This window comes from Hipposideros armiger, unplaced genomic scaffold (assembly GCF_001890085.2).
Source record: "Hipposideros armiger isolate ML-2016 unplaced genomic scaffold, ASM189008v1 scaffold_287, whole genome shotgun sequence".
NCBI classification, from domain to species: Eukaryota; Metazoa; Chordata; class Mammalia; order Chiroptera; family Hipposideridae; genus Hipposideros; species Hipposideros armiger.
This window is the reverse complement of record NW_017731637.1, coordinates 1,554,798-1,582,091: the sequence shown is the minus strand read 5'-3', so window position 1 is coordinate 1,582,091 and position 27,294 is coordinate 1,554,798. Positions and strand designations below refer to the sequence as shown.

Below are 27,294 nucleotides of genomic sequence, written 5' to 3'. Positions count from 1 at the left end.
GGCATTCACATTTTTTCTTCATTGTAACTGATAGACATGAATAAATTCAACAACTTTGCATACCTATAAACAGTTTGCATGTCTATAATTATTTAGTAATAGACAAATATAGGTGTCCTAAAAACTGCAAAAGAATGAAAGATTGTTTTAATTGTGAGTTGAAGTATGGAAGTTAAAAGTGACCCACTTACTGAGTTAAAATAAATTTTGCTCAACTTCAGAGCCACGCCTACATCAGCCCTATTTACAAGTTATAAGGAGGCTTGGTTCTCAAATGTGGTTGGTCGTTTTTCTGGCGGAAGGAAAAGCTAAGACATCAAATTGAGGAACTAGCAAAGCCACAGCTCTGAGGTTGCAGCATTGATTCTTGTTTTAATCCAGCACCAGTTACATGGACTGGACTGATGCTCTCTGTCTTTCTATCTCTCTCTCTCTCTCTCTCTCTCTCTCTCTCTCTCTCTCTCACACACACACACACACACACACACACACATCTTCTTGACTGGCTGAGCTAAAATGGAAAGAGATTATGTTCCCTACAAGCAGAAAAGCCAAGACACCAAATTCAGCAGGCAAGTTAATTATGCATGTGAATTGCAATCTCCCAGATAATTTGTTTTCCTTTTTTCTCTGGTTGCACTGTCAAGATGGAAGTGAATTAATGGAATAATTATTTTGCATTTAAATAATACCCTGCATTTTGATCCCTTGGTCTGGTAGTCATCACTAAAAGCTGTGTATCCAAATGTATCAAGTAAAGAAGTGCACAACTGTATTCGTGTAAAATGTGCATCTTTTTCCTGTTCACCATTCCTCAGGCAAAACTGAGAATCAGGATTGCGTTTTGGTTCGCCTCAGGGGTGACATTTTAAAATGTGGATCCTCCTAGACATTGTTGGCTCCTATTACCTTCCCCAGGAGGGCCAGACTAAGAAGGAAGACTGGAATAGAAATTCCTTCTGGAGGAAGCTAGATAATAGTAAAAAAATGAAAATAAGAAAAAAAAAAGAGAGAAATAATTGTGCAGTTTTGCATTATTTCTTCATCTTAAAAATGTGAAATGAACTTTTCCTGTCGTTTCCAATGCTTTGTAAATATTTAAAATTTTTTACCTTTGAGAAATTGGAATATTACGGGAAACATTGAGGAGTTGTTCAGATTTTTTTCTTTTTTTTTTTTAGATTTTTATTGGGGAATTGGGGGGATGGGAACAGCGCTGGGGAATTGGGGGAAGGAGAACAGACAAGTTGCTGTCGTTTTGTTCTTCAGTCTAGTTGTGGAGGACATTGCTTCACTGGCCCAAGTTGGCACCATCATTGCGCTCTTCCCGGGCGAGGCAGATCAGTCGCCGGCTTCTGGACGGCCGCTCACTGCGGCTGCTGGCCGCTCACGCTGGCTGCTGGCTACACACAGTAGCTCATGGCAACCCACTGCCACAGGGGCTGCAGCCTACGCTGTCACCAGCAACTCACGGCAGCCCAGCTCCAGGTTGAGCTGTTGTTCAGCATCTTAGCTGTAGAGGGCAGTGTCACTGGCCCTCACATGTGGGATCCGAACCGGGCCCTCTGGAGTCCCAAGCCAGTTCTTAACCATCGCGTCACTCGGCCGGCCCTTGTTCAGACTTTTTTCTTCCCTTGGTGTCTTTCAAGTTCAGATTTTTCATCAAAATATTCTGATCCTCTTCTCCTTTCTTATGATCACAGAGAAAGGAAATTGTGACACTTAATCTATCTGGTGATTATATATAATGTTTATAATATATAATGCATGTAATAGTGTATATAATGTCAGAGTTTTTTAAAAGATTTTTATTTAAAATATAGTTAGCATACAACATTATATCAGTTTCAGGTATATGCTATAGTTATTCAACATTTATATACTTAAAGAAGTGATCACCATTATAAGTCCAGCAACCATCTGACACTGTACCACACAATCCAATATTATTGACTATATTCCCTATGCTGTACATTACATCCCCATGACTTAGGTATTTTATAACTGGAAATTTGAACCTTTTATTCTCTTACACATTTTCCCCCCATTTTAAATTTTCAATTACAGTTAACATTCAATATTATTTTATATTAATTTCAGATGTACAGCATAGTGGTTAAACATTTGTATAATTTAAGAAGTGAGCCTCCTGCTTAGTCTAGTACCCACCTGTCACTATACATAGTTATCACTATATTATTGACTATATTCCTATGCTTTACTTTACATCCCCATGACTATTTTGTAACTACCAATTTGTACTTCTTAATCCCTTCCCCTCTTTCACCAGCCCTCTCTACCCCCCTCCCATCTAGCAATCATCAAAATGTTCTCTGTAACTCTGAGCTTGTCTCTGTTTTGTTTGTTTATTTTGTTCTTTAGATTCCATATATAAGCAAAATCACATTGCATCTACCTTTCTCTGCCTGACATACTCCACTCAGTACAATACCCCCAGGTCTATCCATGCCGCTACAGATGGAGAGAACCCATTCTCTTCCCTGGCTGAGTAATATTCCATTGTATATATGTACCACCTCCTCTGTATCCATTCATCCATCAGTGGACATCCAGGCTGCCTCCACATTCTTGCAATTGTAAATAATGCTACAATGAACATATGGATGCACATGTCTCCTTAAAGTAGAATTTTGGGTTTCTTTGGATAAATACTCAGAAGTAGAATTACTGGGTCCTGCTTTGTCTTTTATTATAGCCTTTGTTTTAAAGTTTATTTTGTCTAGCATAAGTATTGCTACCCCAGCTTTTCGTTTTCCCCATGAAATAACTTTTCCCATCCCTTGCTTTCTGTCTGTATGTGTCTTTCAGTGTGAAGTCAATCTCTTGTAGGCAGCATATGTAAGGGTTTTAGTTTTCTTATCCATTCAGCCACCCTATGTTTTTGATTGGAGCATTTAACCCATTTACATTTAAAGTAATTGTTGATAGATATGTAGTTATTACCATTTTGTTATTCATATTTTTTATTTTTATTTTTTTCCATCTTAAAGAAGTCCCTTTACCATTCCTTGTAATAATGGTTTGGGGATGATGAGCTCCTTTAGCTTGTTCTTGTCTGGGAAGCTCTTTATCTGTGATTCAATTTTAAATGGTAGGCTTGCTGGGTAGAGTACTCTTGGTTGTAATTCTAGCTTTTCATCACTCTGAATATTTTGTGCCAGTCCCTGCTGGTCTGCAAAGCTTCTGTTGAGAAATCAGCTGGCAATCTTATGGGAGCTCCCTTATAAGTAACTAGTTGCCTTTGTCTTGCTGCTTTTAGTATTCTCTCTTTGTCTTTAACCTTTGCTATTGTAATATAATGTGTCTTGGTGTGGGCCCATTGGTTTTATCTTGTTTGGGACTCTGTGCTTCCTGGGCTTGTATGTCTATTTCCTTTGCCAGGTTAAGAAGGGTTTCAGTCATTATTTCTTCAAATAGGTTCTCAATCTCTTCCTCTCTCTTTTCTTCTGGTACCCCTTTGATGCAAATGTTGTTACACTTGATTTTGTCCCAGAGGTTTCTTAAGCTATCCTCATTTTTTTAATCCTTTTTTGTTTTTGCTGTTCCAATTGGGTGTTTTCTGCTACTTTGGCTTACAAATCACTGATTCAATCCTTTGCTTCATCTAGTCTGCTGGTGATTCCTTCTAGTGCATTCTTTATTTCAGTTGTTATATTCTTCACTTCTGACTGGCTCTTTTTAATGGTTTCTGTGTCCTTTTTTATGCTTGATCTCTCTTTGTTGAAGTTCTCACTAAGTTTCTTGAGCCTTCTTATAACCAGTGTTTTGAACTCTGTATGTGGTAGGTTGCTTCCCTCCATTTTGTTTAGTTCTTTTTCTGGAGTTTTCTCCTGTTCTTTCATTTGGGATGCATTTCTGTGTTTCCTCATATTGGCTGCCTCTTGTGTTTGTTTCTATGTATTAGGTAGATCTGCTATGTCTCCCAGTCTTGCCAGGTGGCATTATGTAGAAGGTGCCCTGTGGGGCCCAGTGGCACAGTCTCCCTGGTTACCTGCTTCAGGTGCTCCAAGGTGTCCCTTGTGTGGGTTGTGTGTGCCCTCCTGTCATATTTGAGCCCTAATTGTTATTGACATGTCAGTGGGTGGGATTGACCCACATGCTGACTGGCTATGTGGTTTGGCCACATCCACAGCTTAGGGCTGCTGTGTGGGGTACTTACCCCATGGAGTGGGATTTGTCCCAGTGGGCTTTTGTGCTTTTTGAGAACACCCTTTGGGTGTGCCACTTGTGGGGTTAATAGAGTGGTTTGAAGCCCACCTCCAAGTATGTTGGTTCTGGGGCCTTTTGCAAGTGGTTCAGGTGCAGTCCAAGGTCAGCCAATGCCTGTGACCATCTGGTGACTACCAGGTAGGAGCTACAAAGCGATCCCTGGTTGGTTGCTGCAGGTACTGGATCTGGAGGCATGTGGAAGAGACCTTTCTGTGAACCGAGGATGGCTGCCACCCATACCAGGTCTGAAGTAGTTCCACAAAAAGCCAGGACAGTCCAAGGCCTGCCACCTATTGCTGGCTCTTGTAAGGTTCAGCCACTGATAAAGCCTTGTTTAGTATGGAGTTAGGTTTGGTGGGGTCTCAATGAGTCCCCAGGTTGGAGGGAACAATGCTTAGCAGACCAATTTACATTCATATTTGGCTATGGGCATGGGACAAAGGCTCAACTCAGGAAATATGGTGTTCACCTGCTGGCTGCACAAGGGAAAATGGCAAGTGTTCCTCCAGTCCTCACTTGAAGCCACACAACTCAGTCTTTCCCCATATGTCTGTAACACCCCGCAAGTCACTGTCCCTCATCGAAGCCATGGGTGAGTGCCTGCAAGTGAGTGAGGCTGTGTGTGGGTCCTTTAAGAGGACATATGGGTTACCCATAGCTTTCCATCCTATCCTACCCAGATGATTCAAATCCCCACTGTTTTTCACAGCCAGATATTGTGGGGGCTTCCTCTTCCAGGCACAATACTCTGAGCTGGAGAGCCTGGTGTGAGGGTCTGGGGTCCCACGCTCCTCCATGGGGAACCTCTGTGGCTGAGATATCCCTCCTGATTCTCAACTGCCACCAGGAGGTTTGGGTCCAGCCCATTTCACATCTCACCCCACCTACTAATCTCAACGTGGCTTCTTCTTTATATTCTTAGTTATAAACTTCTGTTCAGCTAGACTTCAGATGGTTCTCTGGGTTGATTGTTCTATTATTTAGTTGTAATTTTGATGTGTTCATGGGATGAGACAAGCACAGCATTTATCTACTCTGCCATTTTGGATCTCTCTTGATGTCAGTTTGTTAAAACCTGTGAGTCTGAGTGTGTGTCTGCAGTTTCTGAGCATGAAACAAACAGGTATGGTATAAAGAAGAGAGAGCAAACTTGTAGGCAAATTTGGATTCATATTCTAGTCTTTTATTAAATGTGAAGCCTGAGCAAGTGTCTTTAGGCCTCCTGAAGCTCCATTTCTTCTATAAAATAGGGGAAAGTCCTATCTATTTCCCAGATCTGTTTTTTTTTAGGTTCATTTTCCTCATCCCTTTCATTTCCTCATTTTGTTAATCTATATGTTTATTTCACTTTGCTACACTCACCATCATTAATGACTTATTAAGTCCTTACTGTTTGCTAGGCATCATGCTAAATAGTTGATATATGATTACAAAAGCTGCATAAAATTCATGTTATCATCATCTTATAACATATGACCAAACAGAGGTTCAGGGAGGGTTAAGTTCAACGTCACAGGACCAGTAAGTGCCAGAGCCAAAATTGCTTTTTCCCATTTTATATTCATGGTTTTCTAACATTACAGAGTGTGTATTTAAACTGCATTGTATCTTTTAACATCACCCACTAGCTGCTTTCTAATAAGTCTAAATATTCTTTTCTGTGATGATTATTCCTAAAGTCACATTTTCCCTCAAGCAGAGATGCCAACTCTACTTTTGATGGGTCTGCTGGTATACCAAATACATTTGAAAAACAAAAAAATATATACTTGAGGATTTTATTGTAGAAACACTTTAAAATAAGAGTTATGAAGGTATTAGACTAAGCTATTTAGTTATTTAAAATTTTGACAAAAGAAACGTTATAGCATATCCCAGTGTAAGTTGGTATTGGTAATTATTTGCCATCCAAACCGTGGCTTCCAACAAAGCGAAGGTAAGTATAGCCCATCAAATTAAAATTTCCTGCCTCAATTTATCTGTAACTCCTCATTTTATTTATTTTTTCTGAGAATGAGCTTGTCATTAGAGATCCTAAAAGAACTACCCCAAGGAACTTATAGAAAATGAGGTCTTATTAGTAAGAATAAATGGAAGCTTCTGTTGTCATTGCTAATATACAAATGTCATTGCACATTTTCTCAGTGGTTTTTAGCTGAAACTATAGTGGAGAAAAATGCCTAGAGAATTAGGAAGTGGAGTGCAGATAAAAGTAGAGTATAGACTAACAGAATAAGGTCCCAAGCATCGGTGCACCCAAGAGTGAGGAAGTGTTGCCCAGTGGTTCTCATTACAGATAACCAACGATCTCTTTTCTCTTCATGACTCATGGTGGATTTGGGCAGGCTTTTTTTAAGGTTACTGTAATTTTCCCATTCTGGCCACACTTCCTCAACTGTTAGAAGGTACTTTCCACTGTCAGTGTATCAGGCAAGGCTAAGCCCAGAGTCCCTTGACCACTCAACATGAGATCAGTGAATACCAACACTGTTGGCTTCTAGTTGGTATCATCTATCAATTGTACAATACCTTTGGAGACTCACTTCTAGGACATTGGATGAGAAATGTATTACAAGAGCCCAAACATGCCAAGCTAAAAACATTTAAAGATAGAGCACAGATATGAAATCTAGATTTACACCCACACACACACATAACATACGTACAATTAAGTGTGGATTTTAGATGGTGACTCTACATAATATTTTATCCAACTTATTGTAGAAATTGGGTTCTTTCCCCAAGATAATATTGTAAAAGTTTTAGTTCTTTATGTTCCCCTTCCTTCCTCCCTTCGTTCCTTCCTTCCTTCCTTCCTCCCCTCCTTCCTTCCTTCCTTCCTTCCTTTCTTCTTTCCTTCCATCTCCAAGCACTGTTGTATATAACTTAAACACTTTGTCTCATTTAATTCTAACAGCTCTATGATGTGAGAACCGTGGTTGCATTATTCATATCCCCTTTTTACATGTAAAGAAACTGAAGCTCAGAATCTAAATAACACGTACAAAACACAGCAAGAAGCTGTTGCATCAGAAAACCCAACATCTTTTCACCCTACCATGTTGCTTCTCTTCCTCTCTCTCAAACCTAATTTTATAAAGGAGGATAGGATCATTAACGTCTGGTTGAGGCTTACAGGGTGCCTGAAATGCCTTTCCTTGGCTTAGAAGGGGAGAAAGAGGAGTTGTGTTCTAGCATAGGTGAAGCCATGAACCAAGGAGACTGTGCCATTCTTGAAACATGAGGAAGAAGAAACTCCTCCTCTTATTCTCCTCTTATCCACATATCTAAGATGTAAAGTTCACTCCAGGGACTGTGCATCTCAAGGGGCATTTTTAAATGTTAGGTTGTTTAATGCTAATGGACTTGTGTTTTTCCCATACCTTGGCTAAACCAAACCAAGATTTGGAGACTCTACTTCTCTTTTCAGACTAGTCACTGACTCACTTTGAGACTTTGGGGAGCAACTTCACTTTTTCAGGGCCCCCACTTTCCCATTTCCTAACGTGTGCAGTTCCCTTCTCACTTTGCAGGTCTGTATTTTCCAAATGGGTGATGGTGATAAAAGGGGGGAAGCTATGTACATGCCAACACACCGAAAAGGCTTATAAGCAGGATCACTGTGTGGTTTGAGGAAGGTGAGGAGTGATTGCAGTGCCTAAAGTGAATGCGATAAGCACCGTTACTGAAGATGGCAAGGCGAGCCTAGATCGCCAAGGTTTTCCTTCTGGACACAAGAGCAAGTGAGGAAGAGAACCACAGCATCACTTCCCCAGGCCCTTCTGGAGTTCTGCCTGCCACATCCCTGGCCGGTCATGCTAAGCCCTTGACAGCTTCCTTGGTGGGCTCCTGCCTGTTTCCTCACTTTGCAGGGCCATTTTCTCTCATACGGAGAAACAGAATGCCCTTCCCCATTTTGTCTCTTTGGAAAACTTCGACTGGGTCTTTTCCTTCTCTCCTCAGGCAGAGTTAACCTCTTCCTTCTCTGTGCTCCCAGAGCACCATGGTAGTAATACCTTTATAGTATTCAGATTACTGTGTGTGGTCTTTACATTGCATAACTGTTTTCCTTCATGGGACTGGGGTCCCTCAAGAGCAAGGGATTATTGGTTATTCATCTTTCTCTCTCCAGTATCTAAGACAAGGCCAGTGCTTTATCAAATGTGAGTGGATGACAGGTGTGGAGGCTACTGATGGAGAGGATCCCTTTGCCACGGAAGGCAGGGGACACAGGCAGGAGTGGGCAAGGTCTAGCCTGGTGGTGTTCTTATTCTTTTTAACTCTTCCTTCAAGATGTTGATGAATTGAAGAAAAGAGACAGAATTTCTCAAAAGAGGTTGGGAAGAGCTCCGGTCATTAGGAAAATCTTGCAGAAGTGTGTGTGTCCCTAATTAACATGAGGTCAGAGCTGAGTAACCAGAGTAACCCCAAAGGAGAGCAGAGCAACTTGAGATACAGAAATCCAATGGCCAGAGACACTAGGCGGGTGCCTCCAGCAAGGCCCACATCCACGCAACGCGCAGGCGGTGTAGACTGCTGCCCCACCAGGCTCTGGCGTAAGCAGGGGCTTTCCTAGTTCCTCGGGCCAGGTTTTAAACTTCAGTTCCTTTATCTATGAAGAGGAAATCATAATAACGCTCCATAGGGTTGTGGTGAGAATTAAATATGGTATGCATATAAAGCATTTATCATTGAGTAATCATTCAGTAAACATTCGCGGCTAGTAATTCCCTCTGAGACTAGCCTGTGTTTGTCCTATTTCTCTGACTTTAACTCAGATAGACTGTCTATGGAGAGAATGTGGATTAATCATCTGACATGAATAAGGAAAATAACTGACTGCTCTTTAAGCAGTCTCCTCCTCGTCTGTGGAAATCCAAGTCAAATGTCGCTTCTTCTGGAGGGCCATGCTTGGCTCTCCCACTTCCTGTGGATCTAAAAAATCCCTGTGTTCTAGTGACTGGTGGCTATCACCCCCACTAAACAGGCCAGAGCTGCATCTTCTCTTTATGTCGCCAACATCTAGCCCAGGGCCTGGCGTATCATAGGTATTTGACAGCTGTTTATTGAAAGAAGAAATATACAAATAAATGTATGAATTTGTTTAGTGGCATATATTTAGAATTACCAGAGGATGAGTTGCCTAGTCCAGATAGTGATATGCAAATTACATTCAGGTGAACTCCAGCGCCCATGCCTAATGGCTTCCTGTGTGCTCCTGGTGCACACAGGTGTTCATGCATCCTGGCTTGGTTTTACCCTCCTTACAGTCACTGCTCCATCTCCACAGTCCCTTTCCTCCCAGGACTCGGCAAGACTCAGCTGAGTTGGACACTAGATACTTAGATAGAGACCCACTGCCAACCATCATCAGAAACCAGCAGAGTTTACAGAAGCAGCTTGAAGAAGCCCAGCCCCAGGCTAGGCTACCTCCAGCTGAAACCTCTGGTGCCTCTCAGGGTGGGGCCAGGGAATTTACCATGGCTAGTTCCAAGACTGCCTCGGGACCCTTGCTACTCTTCAGTCCCTGTATCTACTCATTAAAGTCGTTTCTCCAGCAAAGTGGTTTCTTGTAAACTTGAAGCATTCACTTGCCTTGTTCTGGGTGTTTGTAATTTTCAGTGGGAGGGATATTATAAGTATGTACACAAGAGTATAATTGTTAAATGCCTCAAAGGAGGGAATAATGGGCTTCTTGAGCCATGTATACCATTAGTTGAAGGATTTCTTCATTCATCATCTACAGCTCATTTCCTGAGAAACTGCTATGTGCCAGACACTAAGGTGACTTACAGCTTGTGATATCATAATGTGCAGGAAGACGTGGAGATGGGCACAGGAGTCATGCTGCAGGGGTCTGAACTAGAGTGAAGAGGAGGAAGGGCTCATTGCCCCCACCCCACAGCCAGAAGAACAGAATGGCTGAAACCATGCTGATTGTGTTTAGAAGTCTGAGGGTGTCATTTCAGTACTGATCTATGAATTTGGCATTGTGCATTTTGAGCATTGTGTCTGAGGGTGAGTTGTTTTCGTGTGGTTTACTTTTTGGTTGCTCAGGAAAATCAGAAATCCTTCAGGCAAAGTCAAGAATGAATATACAGATGAGTGCAGGAGACATTCACCTTGCCTTGGTCATTGTAGCCTAGAAGGTGCCAATGGTATGTGTACATAATATTTAGCACATGTTGTTTGTAACCTAAACCTACACAGCACCTTCTCAATACCTAGATTAAATTTTCCTTCATATTCGTATGCAGGAGACATACATGAAATGATATTCAGACGCTATTTGAAATGATGAGGGGATTATATATGTTGAGCAAGTCTTACTTAAAGAACAGCATTCCCTCTTAGATTTGAAAACGTATAAAGGAAAGAGGGGAAATAAGGACGTCCGGACTCCAGTGCCAGTGAGCTCTGTGACGTTGGGCACATCCTTCAATGTGGGTGTCATTTCGCTCTCTGTGACAGAAGAAGAGTGGCCAGTTAGATAATCTCTAAGGTCCCTTCTCTATATTCTATGACTCTGTCATTCTAATGTTATCACTTAAGGAACTTGGCACACACCCACAGAACATAGCAAAGAAAACTATTAAAGATTTGGAAAATAAACCTCCAAAAATAGGTTAAAAGAATTTTTTTTTTGTAAAGCCCAGTGGCAGTCACCAAGGCATGTGCAGAATTTTTATGAATTGAGGAACTTTTGTAATTCCCTCTGAGACTAGCCTGCGGGAGGAGGGAGCTTTCATTGTACCAGAAAAGATTTAGGTTACAGCTTAGGGATATGAGATACCAGAGAGGTTGTAGGGTTTCCTTATTTGGATATTTTAAAGAAACTAGTAGGTGGCTCTCTTTCTGGGACAGTTTGCATAGTTTTGCCTAGAAACTAGGAGTGAACTGGATCAGCACGTCTTAAGCTTGTACACGGTGACATCCTAGAAAACAGATTGCACGTGCTGCTCTGGTTAACTTCCCTGCGCCGTGCTGAGCCGCCGAGCGGTGGGCACGTGCCTGGCTCAGTGAGGACAATGCCTGAGGAGCGAGCTTTGCCTTCTGAGGAGGTAAGAGCAGGAACAGGTGGGGAAGGGAGTGCTGGGTTCGTTCCAGAGGAGGCACCTCCCAGAGAAGCCATGTCAATGCCTCAGCCACAGCTCCTGGTGGCCCTGAAGCTCATTTGAAATCCACCCTACCCTGGCTCTAACGTGTGCGTACGCTTGTCAGCTAGTGAACAGACTTTTGAAACTTTTAACATGGAAGGGGCTTCATCTCTCATTTTATAGGTGAGGAAACTAAGATCCAGAGAGGTAAAATGGAGCCTGATGTTACACAGGTAACATCCTAAGTCTCCCAACCCACAGACTCAGCACTTTCTTCTACTCTCCGCTGATTATTTTCAGTTATGGTGCCATTGGAACTGTACAAGTTATAAGTTATCCGAATACCTTTACTGTGTGAGTGATTTAGTTGTTTAATATTTTTATTTTTTGATGAGCTTCTGCGCCAATTTTTTACTCTTATCTGATCTTTTTTTCCCTTTAGCACTGTGTTTAGCATTTTCATTTGTTTACTTTTGATCTTCATAAGTTTTTTTCAGTAAGTGAGCTATAATCTCTGTGTCTCATTTGAAAGTTGACATTGTAACCATGGGCTTCACAAAGCCCCCGCTTTTGTGAACCCCATGCTTGTAGCCCAGAAACCAGAGCAGTGCTTTGCACAAAGACTCATAGGTGGCATGAAAAAATGAATGTGTGAATGAATGAATAACATCTGACATTGAAGTAATCGTGTGATCGTGGATAATCAACTACCCCATAATAATAGTCAGCTTTTTGAAAAGATCCAGGGGTACCCTCAGCTTTCAATAGGGGAAACTCTGGATCTTACAGTCCTGGTGGTAGAATGTGAAATGAAGGGTAGCTGTGGATTTTCAAGACATTAACACGAGGAGTATTATTATCTACAGCCCAGGGAAGGAGAGCGATACCAAGGCAACAAGGGCCCCCCCCAAGCCGCAGCCTGGAGTATCCCCTTTACTTGCGAGAGTGTTGCTCTGTGTCACATTGTTGGCAGAAAGCAGGCGTTGGCGGTTTGCTGGGGAGAGGAGCTGGGAGGTAGGTACCCCTTAGGCGGGCGCTGTGTGCCGTGCTCTACACAGCTTCAGAAGCTCCTCAGTGGAGCTGCCAAACCACAGAGGCTCCCAGAGCACATCAGGTCCATCAGGTTTGGAGTAATCCGGCCTGCAGGCTTCCCACAATGTGTATGTGGCCCTAGCAGTGGGTCTCAACCTTCCTAATGCCGCGACCCTTTAATACAGTTCCTCATGTTGTGGTGACCCCCAACCATAAAATTATTTTCGTTGCTACTCTATAACTGTAATTTTGCTACTAAGATGAATCGTAATGTAAATATCTGATATGCAGGATGTATTTTCATTGTTACAAATTGAACATAATTATACCATAGTGATTAATCACAAAAACAATATGTAATTATATATTGTGAAATATTTATTTCTAATTACAAATAAATGAAATTTTGTCTTGAAGCATGGAGACAGATAGAGGAGCGGTGTCTCAGTTCCTAAGACCATCAAAAATATGCGTTTTCCGATGGTCTTAGGCGACCCCTGTGAAAGGGTCGTTCAACCCCCAAAGGGGTCGCACCCCATAGGTTGAGAACCGCTGCCCTAGAGTGTGAGGACAGCCTCTGAGTCTGTGCTGTGAGTAGCCTTCCCCCGCCTTGCGGTTGTTTTCCTCTGAGACACAGAGATAAGGTTTCTGTGCTCTGGAGCAGCCCCTGGGAGAATCAGTGAATCTGCAGGGAGAGAAAAGACAATCTGAAGGAGATTTAACTTGACCAGAGAATTCACAAGAGCCCCATTAGTGGCTATCTGTATTTGAGGCCATTTATCATTATTTGGCTTCTTAAAACCATTTTAAATACATTTTCAGAATCATCTTTTATGTAAACCTTTGGTATATCTGTAACTGTAAACGAATTGTATCCCAAGACTATACAGTAAATTATTTATCATGAGATACCCTAAAGCGGTCTGTTTTGTAAAATGAAGGGGTAGGATTAAGTGAAAGCTTTGTTATCTAAGTTTTTTAAAATACTTATGGGTATTTTATTTAGGGTTGTAGTCCTATGTATTTTATGTCTCATTTCTTTAGGCATCATAGTCTAATGCTAAAGGTTGCAATATTAATCATGTCCCAGATTACATGTTGTGTTGGATTTCTCACTGTTCATTGAGGTGTTCGGAAGGTGTACAATTTTCCTTTGCGTTCTTGCTGAAATGCTTGAGGTAAAGCTAGGAATTTGGGTCCTGAGTTTCCAGTTTTACTTTAGCCACTGTGTCAAGTTGCAGGAAAAGTAGGGCACATTCAAAAGAGTCCCTTAGCACCGTGAATGCCAGGTTATAGGTGCTTCCCTGATCCTGGCAGTTACATAATTGGGCATCAATATACCGAATCCAAATACTGACCAGCACAGCACTATCACCTTTCAGAAATGATTCTAGCCCATGAGCATCATACTCTGAACAGGTCACTTTTGCCCATTCTTTCTGCTGCTTTTTGTTACCAGATTTCTCTCCTCAGAGAAAATTCAGCTTATAGTTTCATATTTATTTTAGAGAACGTACGAGTATTTCCTTCTGCAAATGCTACAGCACCGTGCTCTATTGTAAACACCTACAAGTAGTTTCTATATTCAGACTTCAGCAACTTCAGTCAGGTGCTTTTATTATAGGTAGTCATTCTCAGAAATATGTTTTCTCCACTGACCTGGGAAATACCAGCCTCCTTTAAGCAGGGACCCAAAACACACTGACCTAAAGGAATGAACAGGTTTTGTGGTTTTTGCTGTTTGAAGGGTTATTTGATTTTCCTGTCTTTAAAAACAATCTTATAAAAATAAACAGCTGGCACTTTCTTTGGCCAAATGTCATGGGATTTTGTAACTATTGATTTAATAAATTTATCTGCTCACAGAAAAACTAGCAGCCAGATGTGACTTAGAGAATGGTTTGCGATGTGTCTTCTTGGATTTTGTGTTGAAGTCCTGTGTATTTTGTTTCGCTTCTTTAGATTTGGGCAGTGATTCAGAATCGGGGTTCCAAAATTCACCACTGATTCACAAGAGACCTTCAAATGGTCGTGGCAGGGCATAGTTAGATGAAGCAGTCATTTAAAAAGGCCACACTGGACTCATGTCCTGTTGGGGAGATCACTTCATAGTCGGTGTAGAGGCCTGACCACCGCACTGTATATCTGAAACTGATGTTGAATAATATTTGTGTCAACTATAATTATATATACATATAGTCTCGGGACATGGAGTAGAGAGTGGGAATGGAGTCAATGGAATTGTAATAGATAAGCATGATATCTGGGGTGAGAGGGCAGTGGATGGGGGAGGGGGGTTGTTACTTTGTGAGGGTGTAAAGGGTAACTATTGCATTGTTCTGTACACCTGAAACTAACAATAATAATTTTAAAAAAGGCCACACTAACTGCAGGAGCCTAGAGCAGAGCTGAAGAAACTGCTCCTTCACGCCCACATGCCTCTCACTTTTTTTCAGGCTCTGAATGCTTCAGCAAGTAATGTTACTGCAGTGGCCTCTCTAATGTCTGCTGCCAACATGGTGCCAGGAATTTACAAATGGAAACACTCACTGATTGTCTTTATGAACTTTATAACATTATTGTAATTCAGGCCTTCAAATATGCATGCATTAAAATGGGTGTATTTTTTCCAGGCAAACACATTAATAGGCTTACGTAAAGTACCTGATATTTGATTTTAACTCCAGCGAAGTCTTTCTTAGAAATGGCCTGATCTTCATGTTGATTCCTATTTCTCTGCTTAGTGAAAATGCTGCCATTTGTACATTCAGTTCAATTAGTTTAAGGGTCTCTTCTCAGTTGCGGATGGTGCTGGCCGTTTTAATGGTCCCTCCATCCTTTTCCTGCTCTGCTCACCAGCAACTGCATTGTCAAAGTCGCCTGAGCGATTTTGCCATTGCTCTGAAAACTTGTACATAGACAAAGCATTTCATCTCACTGGAACTTCAGGCTCCTTATCTATAAAATGAGGTGGTTGTAATAAGTTATTTCTTAGGTTCCTTCTGTCTCTGAAAGTTCAGTTATGTTTCCAGGACTTTCTGCTCATTCTGATGGTAAAGCAGACTCTCTTTCGATATTTATTTGTGTTTCGGTCCAACAACCAACAAAGAATGTCACAGTAACTTAGGCTGTTGAATAGTCCTTCTCCAATTCACCTTGTAAACTAGTTCAATCTATTCTCTTTTACTTTAGCTATTAAATCACTGATGGGTTTGGGGTTTTTAAAATTTTAAGGCTGTCTCACTATATGGCTTCTCTGAGCTGATCTCATATATAAATCTCTTAGAAGAACGTGGTCATCCAGATGCTCAGATTTTTCATCTTGACCTGCCTGCCATGGCTTAAAAATCACATGGTTTTAAAATCATATTTTTTTCCCCTCCTAGGTCTTTTATTTCAATGGGCCATGCAATTTTTATACTAAAATGTTTTCTCTTCTTTTTCACTATAGCATGATCTTTATTCATTTATTTTTTCACCCAACACTGTAATTCTTTCCTTTCTTGGCCCTGCTCTTGACCCTTAAAATGCAGTCTCATTTCTTGCCTTTGCTTGCATTTCTCACCCGTCTCTTACAGTGCTCTAACATCTAAAACTTATGGCAAAAGGCAGGGCCAAGTTTAGTTTCAGAGATCTCATGTATTCGCCTTACCTTTCACATTTTCATGTTTTCAGTGCAGACAGGCCTCACCTGAAATGAAGAACAGTGCCTGGCTTATAGTCGACATTCATTAAATGTTTGTTAAATGAATGAATTGATCTCACAATCCCATGAACATTCATGAACCAGGCGGTGTTAAGACACCTAAAAACAGAAAGGGTAAGCCAGCTCAAGGGCGTTAGACCAGATTTACCAAAGGCCTTGTTCAAATATGATGTGGAACAGTCTTCTTTTAATGCATATATGGCGTATTGGTGGAGAGTATAAAGAAGAACCAAGCCAATTACTCACAAGAATTTAGTAGAGTGTACAAAGTTATACACTAATTTCTTAAATCAGAAGCCTCGATTTCTTAACACATGAAAACAAAAGCATCCTAAGCTAGAACACTTAGCTATGTTCTCTATATTATAATTTATTAAAGACACTTAGTGATTTCTGAGTGAATGAATGGATGAATGAAATGAGTGTCTAACGGACATGTGAAGGCATTGACCCTGATTGGACAGTATAGGAGAGGAGAAAAGACTGAGAATTGGAATCCTCGCTGCTCTTCTGCTTCCTACTCTAAAAAATGAGCATATATATATACCAGGGGTGCCAAAAAATGTATACACATATGACTTGTATTCATCTTTTGTTATCGGTATATATTATTACCATTTTAATCGTTTTTTCCTCTTAAAATGTGTATACTTCTTTTGGCACTCTCTGTATTTATACCATCAGCCTTCACTGAGGGACATTATAAGAAACACAAAACTTGCGTTTACTCCATCCCATAAGTGTCTTCTTGAGACCTGGGTGAAGGTATTGCTATCAGACCTCAGTTCTGCAGCCCTGAGAAAATTGGTTTGTTTATCATATAGATAGAGTGAACTATGTAACTGATGACGTTTCCCTATTGCATTAGTTTCTAGAGAACGTGGAGCTAGATTTTCAGCCCACTTCCAGCAAACTAGGTTGTCCTAACCATGCCTCTGAAGTATTGATGCTCTTCCCTGCCAGCATCTTATTTCGCCTCTGCTTCTTTTTTCTTCTCACCAACTATATAATCTTATTGGTTTGGTTCTGACATTTGGATATATCTTTGTAACCTGGCCCAGATTGTTTTTAGAATAAGACATGTGAAAAAGAAGGGGAAAAAAAAGAGAAATAAAGGAGGGAGACAGAGAAACAGACCCAAAAAAGACAGACAGACAGACAAAAAACAGAAGGGAAGAGAAGACAAAAGAGTCAGTAGCCAGGACCTGCCTCTCAGGGTTACTGTGCTGTGTAAATGAGTTGCTCCTACAGTTAAGGCCTTAACATTTTCTACTATCCTTCAGAGAACCCGAAAGACCAATACCTTTTCAGATATTATATAAGGCAAGTAATAAAAACAATTTTTATTGATAATAAAATATATTTTAAGGGAATTTAAAAAAATAACAATATATAATTTCACAATTTTTAAATCATGCTCCCTGGAGTTCCCACCAGTACACAAGGTGACAAGAACGTGGGATAGCAGAAGTTTCCAGTTCCAAGCATGGATTCTCCAGCCTTCTAAATGGTCAAAGCAGTCACAGGATCAGCCCCTATTCAAGGGGGAGGAATAAGTTCCACTTCCTGATGTGGATATATGTGGGGAGTCTATATATAAGGGGGGAGGAGAAGTTGGTGAGGGCCATCTTTGCAGACCACCACATGGAAGATTTTTTTTAAAAGGCTGTTTCTTCCATTTTTGAAAGATAGTTATAAATCATGAGGGATGAAGAGGAATGTTTCTTCACTTAATAAAAGTTTCTCCTTAATGTGGTACTTTAAGAATTAATATGAACAATAGTCATTCCTTATGTTCTCCCCCTTTGTAGATCTGTTGCCTAAAGCAATAAAAAATGGCCAGAGGATCAGTGTCTGATGAAGAAATGATGGAGCTCAGAGAAGCTTTTGCCAAAGTTGGTGAGTAGACCTTGTACCTCAAGTGGCACAATTCTGTTCTTTATTGAGTAGCTTCCGCACAGATTCAATGAAATGGTAAAATGAGCAAAATAACAAGTGACAGGAATACAGTGGTATTGGTAGAGGAGCCAGGGAACTTAGTTCTGAAAAATAAGCTTCGAGAAGAATGCTTCTTTTTCTATCAAAACAGGACTATGGACCCTTTCTCACCTGTAGCGTTTTCTGGAAATGGCCCCTAAGTCTCATCTTTTGATAGTTTCTACTTTCTTTGATTTTTCTATAATTTGATACTTTTACTTACTCTTTAAGTCTGTGATTTATCTCCCTATCTGATTTTGTCAAAGTCGCTTTAGATTCAGTTGCCAGACCTCTGTTTTGAAATTATGACTCTAGGATATTGGAAGTGATGTTAATGTCTGTGTCCAATAGCAACCGGCCCCTTGGGAGATTCTGACTCTTGCTTGGGGTCAGGACGTGACCCCTGAATAATTGCCTCTGCTGCCGGCTCACCTCCCAGCTAGCCTTCTCTCACTTCTCTTCATGCTGTTGGCTGAATTGCTCTGAAACCTCAGCTCATCGTTTGCCTTACAGATACGGATGGCAATGGGTACATCAGCTGCAATGAGTTGAATGACTTGTTCAAGGCGGCTTGCTTGCCTCTGCCTGGGTACAGGGTGAGAGAAATTATAGAAAACCTGATGGCTACAGGTGACCTGGATCAGGATGGGAGGATCAGCTTTAATGAGTTTATCAAGGTGAGTATGATGCAGAATACAAGGAGATGCATTTGAAACTTAGAACTTTAATTTGAAAAATATCCAGAAATACATTTCCACTCTCCTTGCTTCAACATTACATATTCTTTGTGGGGTTTTTTTTTTTTATCACGTATTGGGTTTCTAAAGATACATTATATTTTTTGCAGGTTTTTCATGGGCTAAAAAGCACAGATGTTGCCAAGACCTTTAGAAAAGCAATCAATAAGAAGGAAGGGATTTGCGCAATCGGTGGCACTTCAGAGCAGTCTAGTGTTGGCACCCAGCACTCCTATTCAGGTAGGTGGTACTAACGGGTGTGGAGAGGAGGTAGAGAGGGTGTTGGGAAGAGGAGAGAGCTGAGGGCAGAGGGAGAAGGAACATGTAGAAAGGATCCACGTCTTCTGGAATACAGATTCTAAACTATGTTTCAGTTTAAGGGGTGCAAAGAAAGACAAGTTAAGATGAGTCTATTGGCTACTGCCTATTTTTCTTTGTGTAAGTGGGCCAGCAGTTCCAGCTCTAGGTCGAGCCCAATACCAAATAATCTAATCAGCATTTAAAAAAATATATTAAAGGCTGCCAAAATTCCTTTGTAAATCTTTTGGATAAAATGAGCTACTCAAGCTTCTGCCTTAAAACTTCACAATTCTTTTTTTTTCCCCCACAATTATTCTTAATGCTTATTGAGTGGTCCAAAAAATTGTGTTTTCATTGATTTAGAAGAAAGTTGTGCATTTTATTCTGAAGATTCTGAAGGCTGCCGTCCAACGGCCTTAATATAAACTTCCAGTAGCCCAAACAGTGCAGTAATCCAACAACCCCCAAACTGAGTTCTTCAAAACATTAGTTGGTCTTAAAGATAAGTTCATGGTTAAGTACCATCTGTACTTGCTAAGACAAAGTTTAGCCTTTTATTTTTACATACAGAAATGTTCACAGCCTTCTGCTATGTAAATGTGCATTATGAAACTTCAAGATAGTGATATGCAATGCAGTGTTTCTCAAACTTTAGTGTCTCAGTATTCTTCTGAGGGACACTATTGTTTTCAATGGCATACAATTTGAGAAACACAGTGCTGGGCTATAAAGGCGTAACCTGAGGTTTTATTAAAATTTCTAAAATCAACTTCTGGCAGCTTTACTGATAGGAAAGAAAGATTATATCACAAATGATTTCATTTCATAGCAATTTCATTGTAAAGAAACTCAGAGATATTGCAAGGATTGTCTGTGATCATCCCACATTTAAATCAGCAGGGCTAAAGGCAAAACTCTGAGTTTTATCCTGTAAGAATTAGACCACATTTATATTTAAATTATATATAAAAACAATATATTTTTATTGTTTATATATTTACATCTATATAAAATATAGATATAATATATATTTACTTCTAAATATATTTGCATATAAATATATATGGCTTCTAAATCTGCTTACTGTATGTTTTATGACTTTGAGTGGACAGAGATTCTGTGCCTATTTCTCAAGTCATCTGAGATTTTTAAATGTTAATAAATGTGAGATGATTGGTTAATGGATAACCTTACAATGTCTCTCCTGGGCATGAGAATCTAAGATCTACATGTATAATTTTGTTATGTCATATTTTTACTTGAAAATAAATCATTTTAACCATTTACTTGCAGAGGAAGAGAAGTATGCCTTTGTCAACTGGATAAACAAAGCCCTGGAAAATGACCCTGATTGTAAGCATGTCATCCCAATGAATCCGAACACGGATGATCTCTTCAATGCTGTTGGGGATGGCATTGTCCTTTGGTAAATAACACTTCCTTCTTGGTTTCCCTAGAATTTTCTGGAATACCAACAATTAATTGTGATTATCCTAGGCCAACTTCCTTTGGTGATCAGCTGGATCTGAAATGCTTTCTAGACTTTTATTTGGCAGATCCAGGAGAGCAAACTAATGTAAAGAGCAACTTTTAATGAGAAATGTAAAACTACTATTTCTTGGGTAGAGGAGAGGGATGCACAGTATAGAAATAAACATAACCATAGAGATATAGTAATGCAAGGTCAAAAGCAATTATTTTTGGAATACATGCCACTTTGCTTCATCGGAGCATGGCTTACATGAGAGCAGACAGAACTGATAACAGCATAATAAATGGAGTGATTCAATGCAAGTCATTATGCAAAGGGACTTATGAGTGGTACACACAAATACACAGCTGGTGCTTCTGGAAAGGAAGAATGTATTCTCAAACACAGTTGGTCAATTCACCATGGTTTCTTTGAAAATGCCTCTGTAGCTTTTGGTTCAGCAGCTTCTCTCATCATAAAACATGGTGAGGAGGCTTAAAATGCCAATCTCAGTTGGGCCCAGGAATTGAATGAAAGGATGAGTGAGCAAGACTTTGAGCCCCTATTCTCTACTCTGACCAGGGAAATTCTTCTTTTGGTGTTTTACTTATTAGAGTTCATTTTTTGAAGGTTCAACTGCTAAATAGAATAAAATAAACCTAGCCTACATGATCAAGTTCTGATTCCTTGGGTTGGCACCCAACCCACCCCATGACCTTCCATCAATCTCTTTCTAGTTTTACCTCCCAAGACCCTGTGACTCGGGTACCTAGCCCAGGGTACTGAGTGAATGGCTTCATGAATGATGGATTGCATCAGCAAGCATACTCTTGCCCATACACGCCCTGCTTATAACTTGCAGCTATGGCTTTGCCTTTTCTTTTCCTTTTTTAAGAATGCCCTTTCCCATCGTCTCCCATACAAATTCATTTATGGTGTAATTTTCTGGTCTATGCCAACCACCAGTGATTTCTTCCTTCACTAATTCTTAAAGAACATATTGTTTATAATACTTTCAGAGCCATTATAACGTCCTGCTTTGAACTGTTATGTAATGTATTATACCCAGGTATTTTGCCTCTGTAATTGGACTACAAGCTTTTCAATGGCAGGGAAATCTTACACTTTTTTTAGTCACCATTCTTCCTCATCATCTCCCAGAGCTTCTATTTCACTCCAGTTTCACATTTTTCAAACAATGATTTAAGAGTTTGTTTTGGGCCGGCCGAGTGGCGCGTTGGTTAAGAGCTGGCTTGGGAGGCCAGAAGGCCCCGGTTCGGATCCCACATATGAGGGCCAGTGACACTGCCCTCTACAGCTAAGATGCTGAACAACAGCTCGACCTGGAGCTGGGCTGCTGTGAGTCGCTGGTGAAGGGTAGGCTGCAGCCCCTGCGGCAGTAGGTTGCCATGGGCTACTGTATGTAGCCAGCAGCCAGCGTGAGCGGCCAGCAGCCGCAGTGAGCGGCTGTCCAGAAGCCGGCGACTGATCTGCCTCGCCCGGGAAGAGCGCAATGATGGTGCCAACTTGGGCCAGTGAAGCAACGTCCTCCACATCTAGACTGAAGAACAAAAGGACAGCAACTTGTCTGTTCCCTTTACCCCAATTCCGCAATAAAAATCTTAAAAAAAAAAAAAAGAAAAAAGAAAAATAATGACGGAAAATGTTTGAAAAATAATGACTGAAAATGTTTTTAAAAAAAAGGAGTTTGTTTTACTGCAATACCTATATTGCAATAAAGTGAATTTTATTTAAATATATGTATATACACACATGATAAAGTTATAGAAATACATCTTTAAAGAACACCCACAAATAAGGTAGTTACTTAAAAATTCTTAGAAAAAAATGTTAATGCTGATTTCTTTTCTCAGTAAAATAAAAATAGTCACAGTCAAGTTTACCATTTTTTATCTTGTTGTTTCTTTGTATTTTTTTCAACTTCCTTTGTTTAAATGAGATGGAAGCAACCTAAGGAAATTTGTTTTTCATGCCCCATTGAAGTTTAAAGCAATGCTAATTTTGTTAAAATCAGTTTTTAATAAACAATATCTGCTTGCTTTGGGTGTCTGATCAATGTTAAGTGGGTGAAATTTCTAAAGTGCTGATATAATAATGACTACAGGTGCTTGCTTCGGCAATACATATACTAGAATTGGAACGATACAGAGAAGATTAGCATGGCCCCTGTGCAAGGATGACACACAAATTCGTGAAGTGTTCCATATTTTAAATAATAATAATAATAATGACTACAGGAAGATATAAAACATTTTATCATGTGATTAGTTAAAGGTACAGAGTTTGACCAGGTGTGACATAGACATTTAGACATCATATAAGCTCAAAGGTGTACAATAGTCTTTCATATAGTGGAAAATTTTTATGGCTGAAAAAGTAAAGTACTCATGGAGAATTTGCCTTGGCTATCCACCCAGAATTTCCTAATATGCAAAAGGGAACCAAGATAACTTTGTAGCTTTAAAGGTAAGTGAATGAAGTGGGGTCCTCATTTCCTGGTTCATTATATTAGTATGACTTCAGAAACATTAACCTTTCCCACAGATTGTTTGAGTCTAGTCAAAATTGCATAACTGATTTTATATCTAAACACTGATAGATAGGGTAGCACAGATTATGTTGTCCTCTTGTTTGCTTATAGTGTTCCTAGAATTTAAATTAAACATTACTGGGCTCTGTTATTCAGAAGCCTGCTTTCTTTAATGTAATTGTTTCTCTTTCAGTAAAATGATCAACCTATCAGTACCAGACACAATTGATGAAAGAACAATCAACAAAAAGAAACTCACTCCTTTCACAATTCAGGTATGTCTTCACTCTGTTACCTTTGTACAGGACTGTGCTTGGACTGAATGTGCACCAGAGCTGTTGAGTCAGCCTTGTTCAGGCGCTCAGACATTATTTCCCAAACCCAGGCTTTGGGCTGGTGATTTGTTATGACTAGTGGGGATACAGGGACACGTTTCTGTTTTGTCTTTTACTAATATAACGGGTGGAGTAGGGGGTATTAGAGATAGGAGAAGTTTAGTGGAGTGTTAGTAGTTGGGGAATTCTTTGTTTGTTTTGGCCATGTTGGCTGAAATAAAATTCACATTGGCTAAAGTTTTAACTCAAACTTTCCCTAGCAATTTATCTTTGAGCTGATGCCAAATACACAGCATTTTAGCTGAAAAGATAAGCCTTTTTAAGAAGTGAGGCAGTGAAAAACGGGAAGTGCTCTGGCAGCCTTCACAATGCTACTGGCTGCAGCCACCAGTGCGATAAATATAATTTGCTTTTATGCCTTCAGTGTGTTGATTAACTGGAACAATAATCAGCAGTAAGTAAGCTGTATTTCTATGTTGGGTTCCAGTATTTTAACATTATTGTAATTCACTCGCTCAGAAGCCGTATCTCACTTCTTAAATCATGAACAATATATTACATCCTGTTTGGATTTAAGCAACTCTGTGTACTTTTAAAATGGAACTGTTCACCAAAGAGAACAATGATGATTATCTCTATGTGAAAGCACTTAATGTTAAATTTACATGTAATCTTGCTATAATGAGGGATGATATTTTTGACTCATTATTTGAGCTCTATACTAGGGCAAAACCCACTTTTCTTTCATAGCTACCTTCCCAATTCACTGGTGGCCTGTATTTTGTTTTGTTAATTTGTCATAAAACCAACCTCTATACATCTCTGACTCTGATGTCATCTCCTTTGTGGACCCAAGAATAGTCTATATAGATTCTCGTCTGAAAATTTCATTGACTCTATTCCAACTGTACCTGAATTTACATGCATTGTTGTTAGTGATAAGAACATATAATCTATACACATGTGTGCATGTGTGTGTGCACACACATGTATGCTTGTGTAGATGTGTTTGTACTCAAGGTCCCTAGATGTTATGGATACTCAACCAATTGTCTGAATAAGAACCACTCTGTCTTTTCTAGGAAGTTGATTTATATCGTTTTCATTCCTTTAATACTCAATCTGAAAGTCAAAATGCTGTTTTCTTACTCTCTTTGGTGACCTTGATCATCAACAATTGTGTTATTAATGATAGCTAGTGACAAAGCAATTAGGGTATGTCCTACCCTCACAGGTGCCCCTTTTGTTACTGGCTGACGGAACTGTCAAGAGTGAAGGCTCCAAAACAGAGCAAGATGGAAAAATATAAGACTTATTTGTTCCATCCTAATCAGGATGGGCCTTTGACTCAGGGTTCTGGTTTGATTGACAGGGCATGGCATAAGCCCTGTGTCTGGGTTATTGGATTTCCTTTTCCAGTTACTACTCACTGCCTTTTCTTAGTGTTAAAAGTCTAGTGAAGATGGTGCTTCCAGACCTGTGAACTTTCCAGAAGCAAAACATTATTGCTGCTGCCAATCAGCAATCATCATTTGGCATCTGCAAAGTCAAAAACAAAACTTGCATACTTTTTCTCCCCCAGGAAAATTTGAACCTGGCTCTAAACTCTGCCTCAGCCATCGGGTGCCATGTGGTCAACATCGGTGCTGAGGACTTAAAGGAAGGCAAGCCTTACCTGGTCTTAGGACTTTTGTGGCAAGTCATCAAGATTGGGTTGTTTGCCGACATTGAACTCAGCAGAAATGAAGGTACAAGCACAGCTTCAACTGTTATTAATGTCATGGCTTTTTATTAATGCATGTGTTAGGGCTGTAGAATGAAGATGTCAGGAATAGTCGAGCTCAGAATCCTCAATGTTTGAAAATATAGTTATACTGAACTCATTGTATTAATGTAACAGATTTTATCCACATTGACCAGATTTTTTACAACAATGGAGTAAAAGCTTTTTAAGACCACAGACTGATAATAATGCATATTTAGAACCTACAGCTCAATCTAGCTGTCTGCAGCTCCAACCTCATTCTGAGTTAACTTTGCCTTTCGACACTTCATAACAAATAAGCCTACTTTTAACTTTTATGAAGCAGTTCACATTCATTTATCGCAGTGATAGCAACAGGTTAGGAAAAACTTGGTCTATTTCTCACCAAGACAATAGAAAATTATATTTAGGGTTTCAAAGTTCTCAATGAAATACGTAGCTGTGAATCTTTTTCTGTTTGCTTTCAGCATCCTATCTGCATTTAAATAATCACAGCCCTGTCCTTTAGACAGAAGTAGTAGATCTTGATAAGTATTATATAAAACACAATGTTACTTTTTGATTCTTAGGTTCAGATCCTACCAATATGAAATCTATAGCCAAATGTTAATCTCTATACTTTATATAATATATATATGTGTGTGTGTGTATATATATATATATATATTTATTTAATGTCCAAGTCATAATAATCAGTGAAGAACTCCAGGGTAACATAAAACCAATATATTAAATTTATATATAAATGGAAAAACAACAACAAAAAAAACCAACACAGAAGTCAGAACCCCCGAGAAAGACTATTGATTTGTAAATAATGACCTCGGCTAAATTTAAACCTTCTGGCTGAGCAAGAAATATTTATTCATCTGGGAAACATAGAGGAAAGAGTTGATTATATTTTTTAAGATGCTATAATTATTCAGGTAAGCATTTGAAATATAAAACACTTATGGGAATAGACAAGAGAACATTGTCATTATTACAAAATTGATCTCTTAAAAGCAAAAATGTTGTCATCTCATGAAATGTGGTCTAACAGACCCAGCAGAGCATTCTGAGCCAGCAGTCTTGGTTGTTTCCGAGGCTCTGCCCCGGCTTTCTTAGGCATACATAGCATTGAGGTTCCCGGGTGCCTTTTCTTCCCCATCTGAAAAATAAGGATAATAAATCAGCACACTGTAGCCTACACCTCTTTTTAGGGAATAATAATAATGAAGTGTTTATTTACTTATAAGAAAAGCTGTAAGTACTTTTATCCCAGAGAGATAATGTTGCTATCTTTGGCTTTCCTGCAGAACTCAAGGAAAGTTATAACTCACTCCCCAATACTCTCTGCACACATCTCTCTTTGTCTTTTGTGCTTCCTCAGCTCTGATTGCTCTTCTGAGAGAAGGGGAGAGTTTGGAGGATTTGATGAAACTCTCCCCCGAGGAGCTCCTGCTACGATGGGCTAATTACCACCTGGAAAACGCAGGCTGCACCAAAATTGGCAACTTCAGCACCGACATCAAGGTAGGAGTGGAGTCTGAACGAGACTGCAGCAGTGAAGGGAGTTTGGGCGTTCATCTCTCCAGACGCGCTAGGGTTAGTTAGAGCGCTGCTGGTGCTGCTGTGGAGCCCCCGCGGTTCTCAAGTTCATGTGCAGCTCTAGCACTGGGCCACGCGCAGATCCGTCACAAGTCCTGTCCACTGACTGCACAGCGACAAAGGGAGATGGCTCGCCCTCGGAGTTTCCGTATCAGGAAGTAAAAGGGCGAGGATGAGATAGAGGAAGGGCAAGAGATGACTGCTTTTCAAGTATGTGTAGGACTGTAATGTCTTTTTCTGGTTTTATAAGTGAGATCATTAGATCGGGTTTCCTTTAAACAAATTAGACGAGGACTCCTCTAATTGCATTAATACTAGCAAACATTGTGTCTACTGCATGCCAGGCACTGTTCTAACTGCTTTACACGTGTATTGACTCATTAATTCTCACAACAAACCTTTGAGATAAAGATTATTATTTTCTCATTTTACAGATAAGGAAACTGAGGTACAGAGAATTTAAGTAACTTGTTCAAATTCACATGGCTGGGGGTGGGGTCAGG

General features: G+C 40.0%; 1 protein-coding gene and 1 long non-coding RNA gene across 5 annotated transcripts in view; one reads left to right on the top strand and one right to left on the bottom strand.

Moving 5' to 3' along the window:
- The window catches only part of LCP1 (lymphocyte cytosolic protein 1), a 90,914-nt gene that overhangs the window by 39,903 nt on the left and 23,717 nt on the right, over nucleotides 1-27,294 (top strand). For 2 of the 3 annotated variants that reach the window (XM_019658703.1, XM_019658701.1), the window contains exons 2-8: nucleotides 17,877-17,964; nucleotides 18,556-18,719; nucleotides 18,890-19,019; nucleotides 20,373-20,505; nucleotides 23,295-23,376; nucleotides 25,019-25,184; nucleotides 26,574-26,716. In XM_019658703.1, the coding sequence (XP_019514248.1) occupies nucleotides 17,901-17,964; nucleotides 18,556-18,719; nucleotides 18,890-19,019; nucleotides 20,373-20,505; nucleotides 23,295-23,376; nucleotides 25,019-25,184; nucleotides 26,574-26,716 (882 nt within the window). In that variant the 5' untranslated portion in view covers nucleotides 17,877-17,900. Of the gene's footprint in view, nucleotides 1-9,976; nucleotides 10,249-17,876; nucleotides 17,965-18,555; nucleotides 18,720-18,889; nucleotides 19,020-20,372; nucleotides 20,506-23,294; nucleotides 23,377-25,018; nucleotides 25,185-26,573; nucleotides 26,717-27,294 lie in introns of all 3 variants that reach the window. The other variant, XM_019658702.1, reaches the window with a different exon arrangement.
- Nucleotides 26,030-27,294, bottom strand: part of LOC109391289 (uncharacterized) — a 33,094-nt gene continuing 31,829 nt past the window's right edge. For both annotated transcript variants that reach the window (XR_002125773.1, XR_002125772.1), the window contains one exon: nucleotides 26,030-26,351. This is a non-coding gene — a long non-coding RNA (uncharacterized LOC109391289). The remainder of the gene's footprint in view (nucleotides 26,352-27,294) is intronic.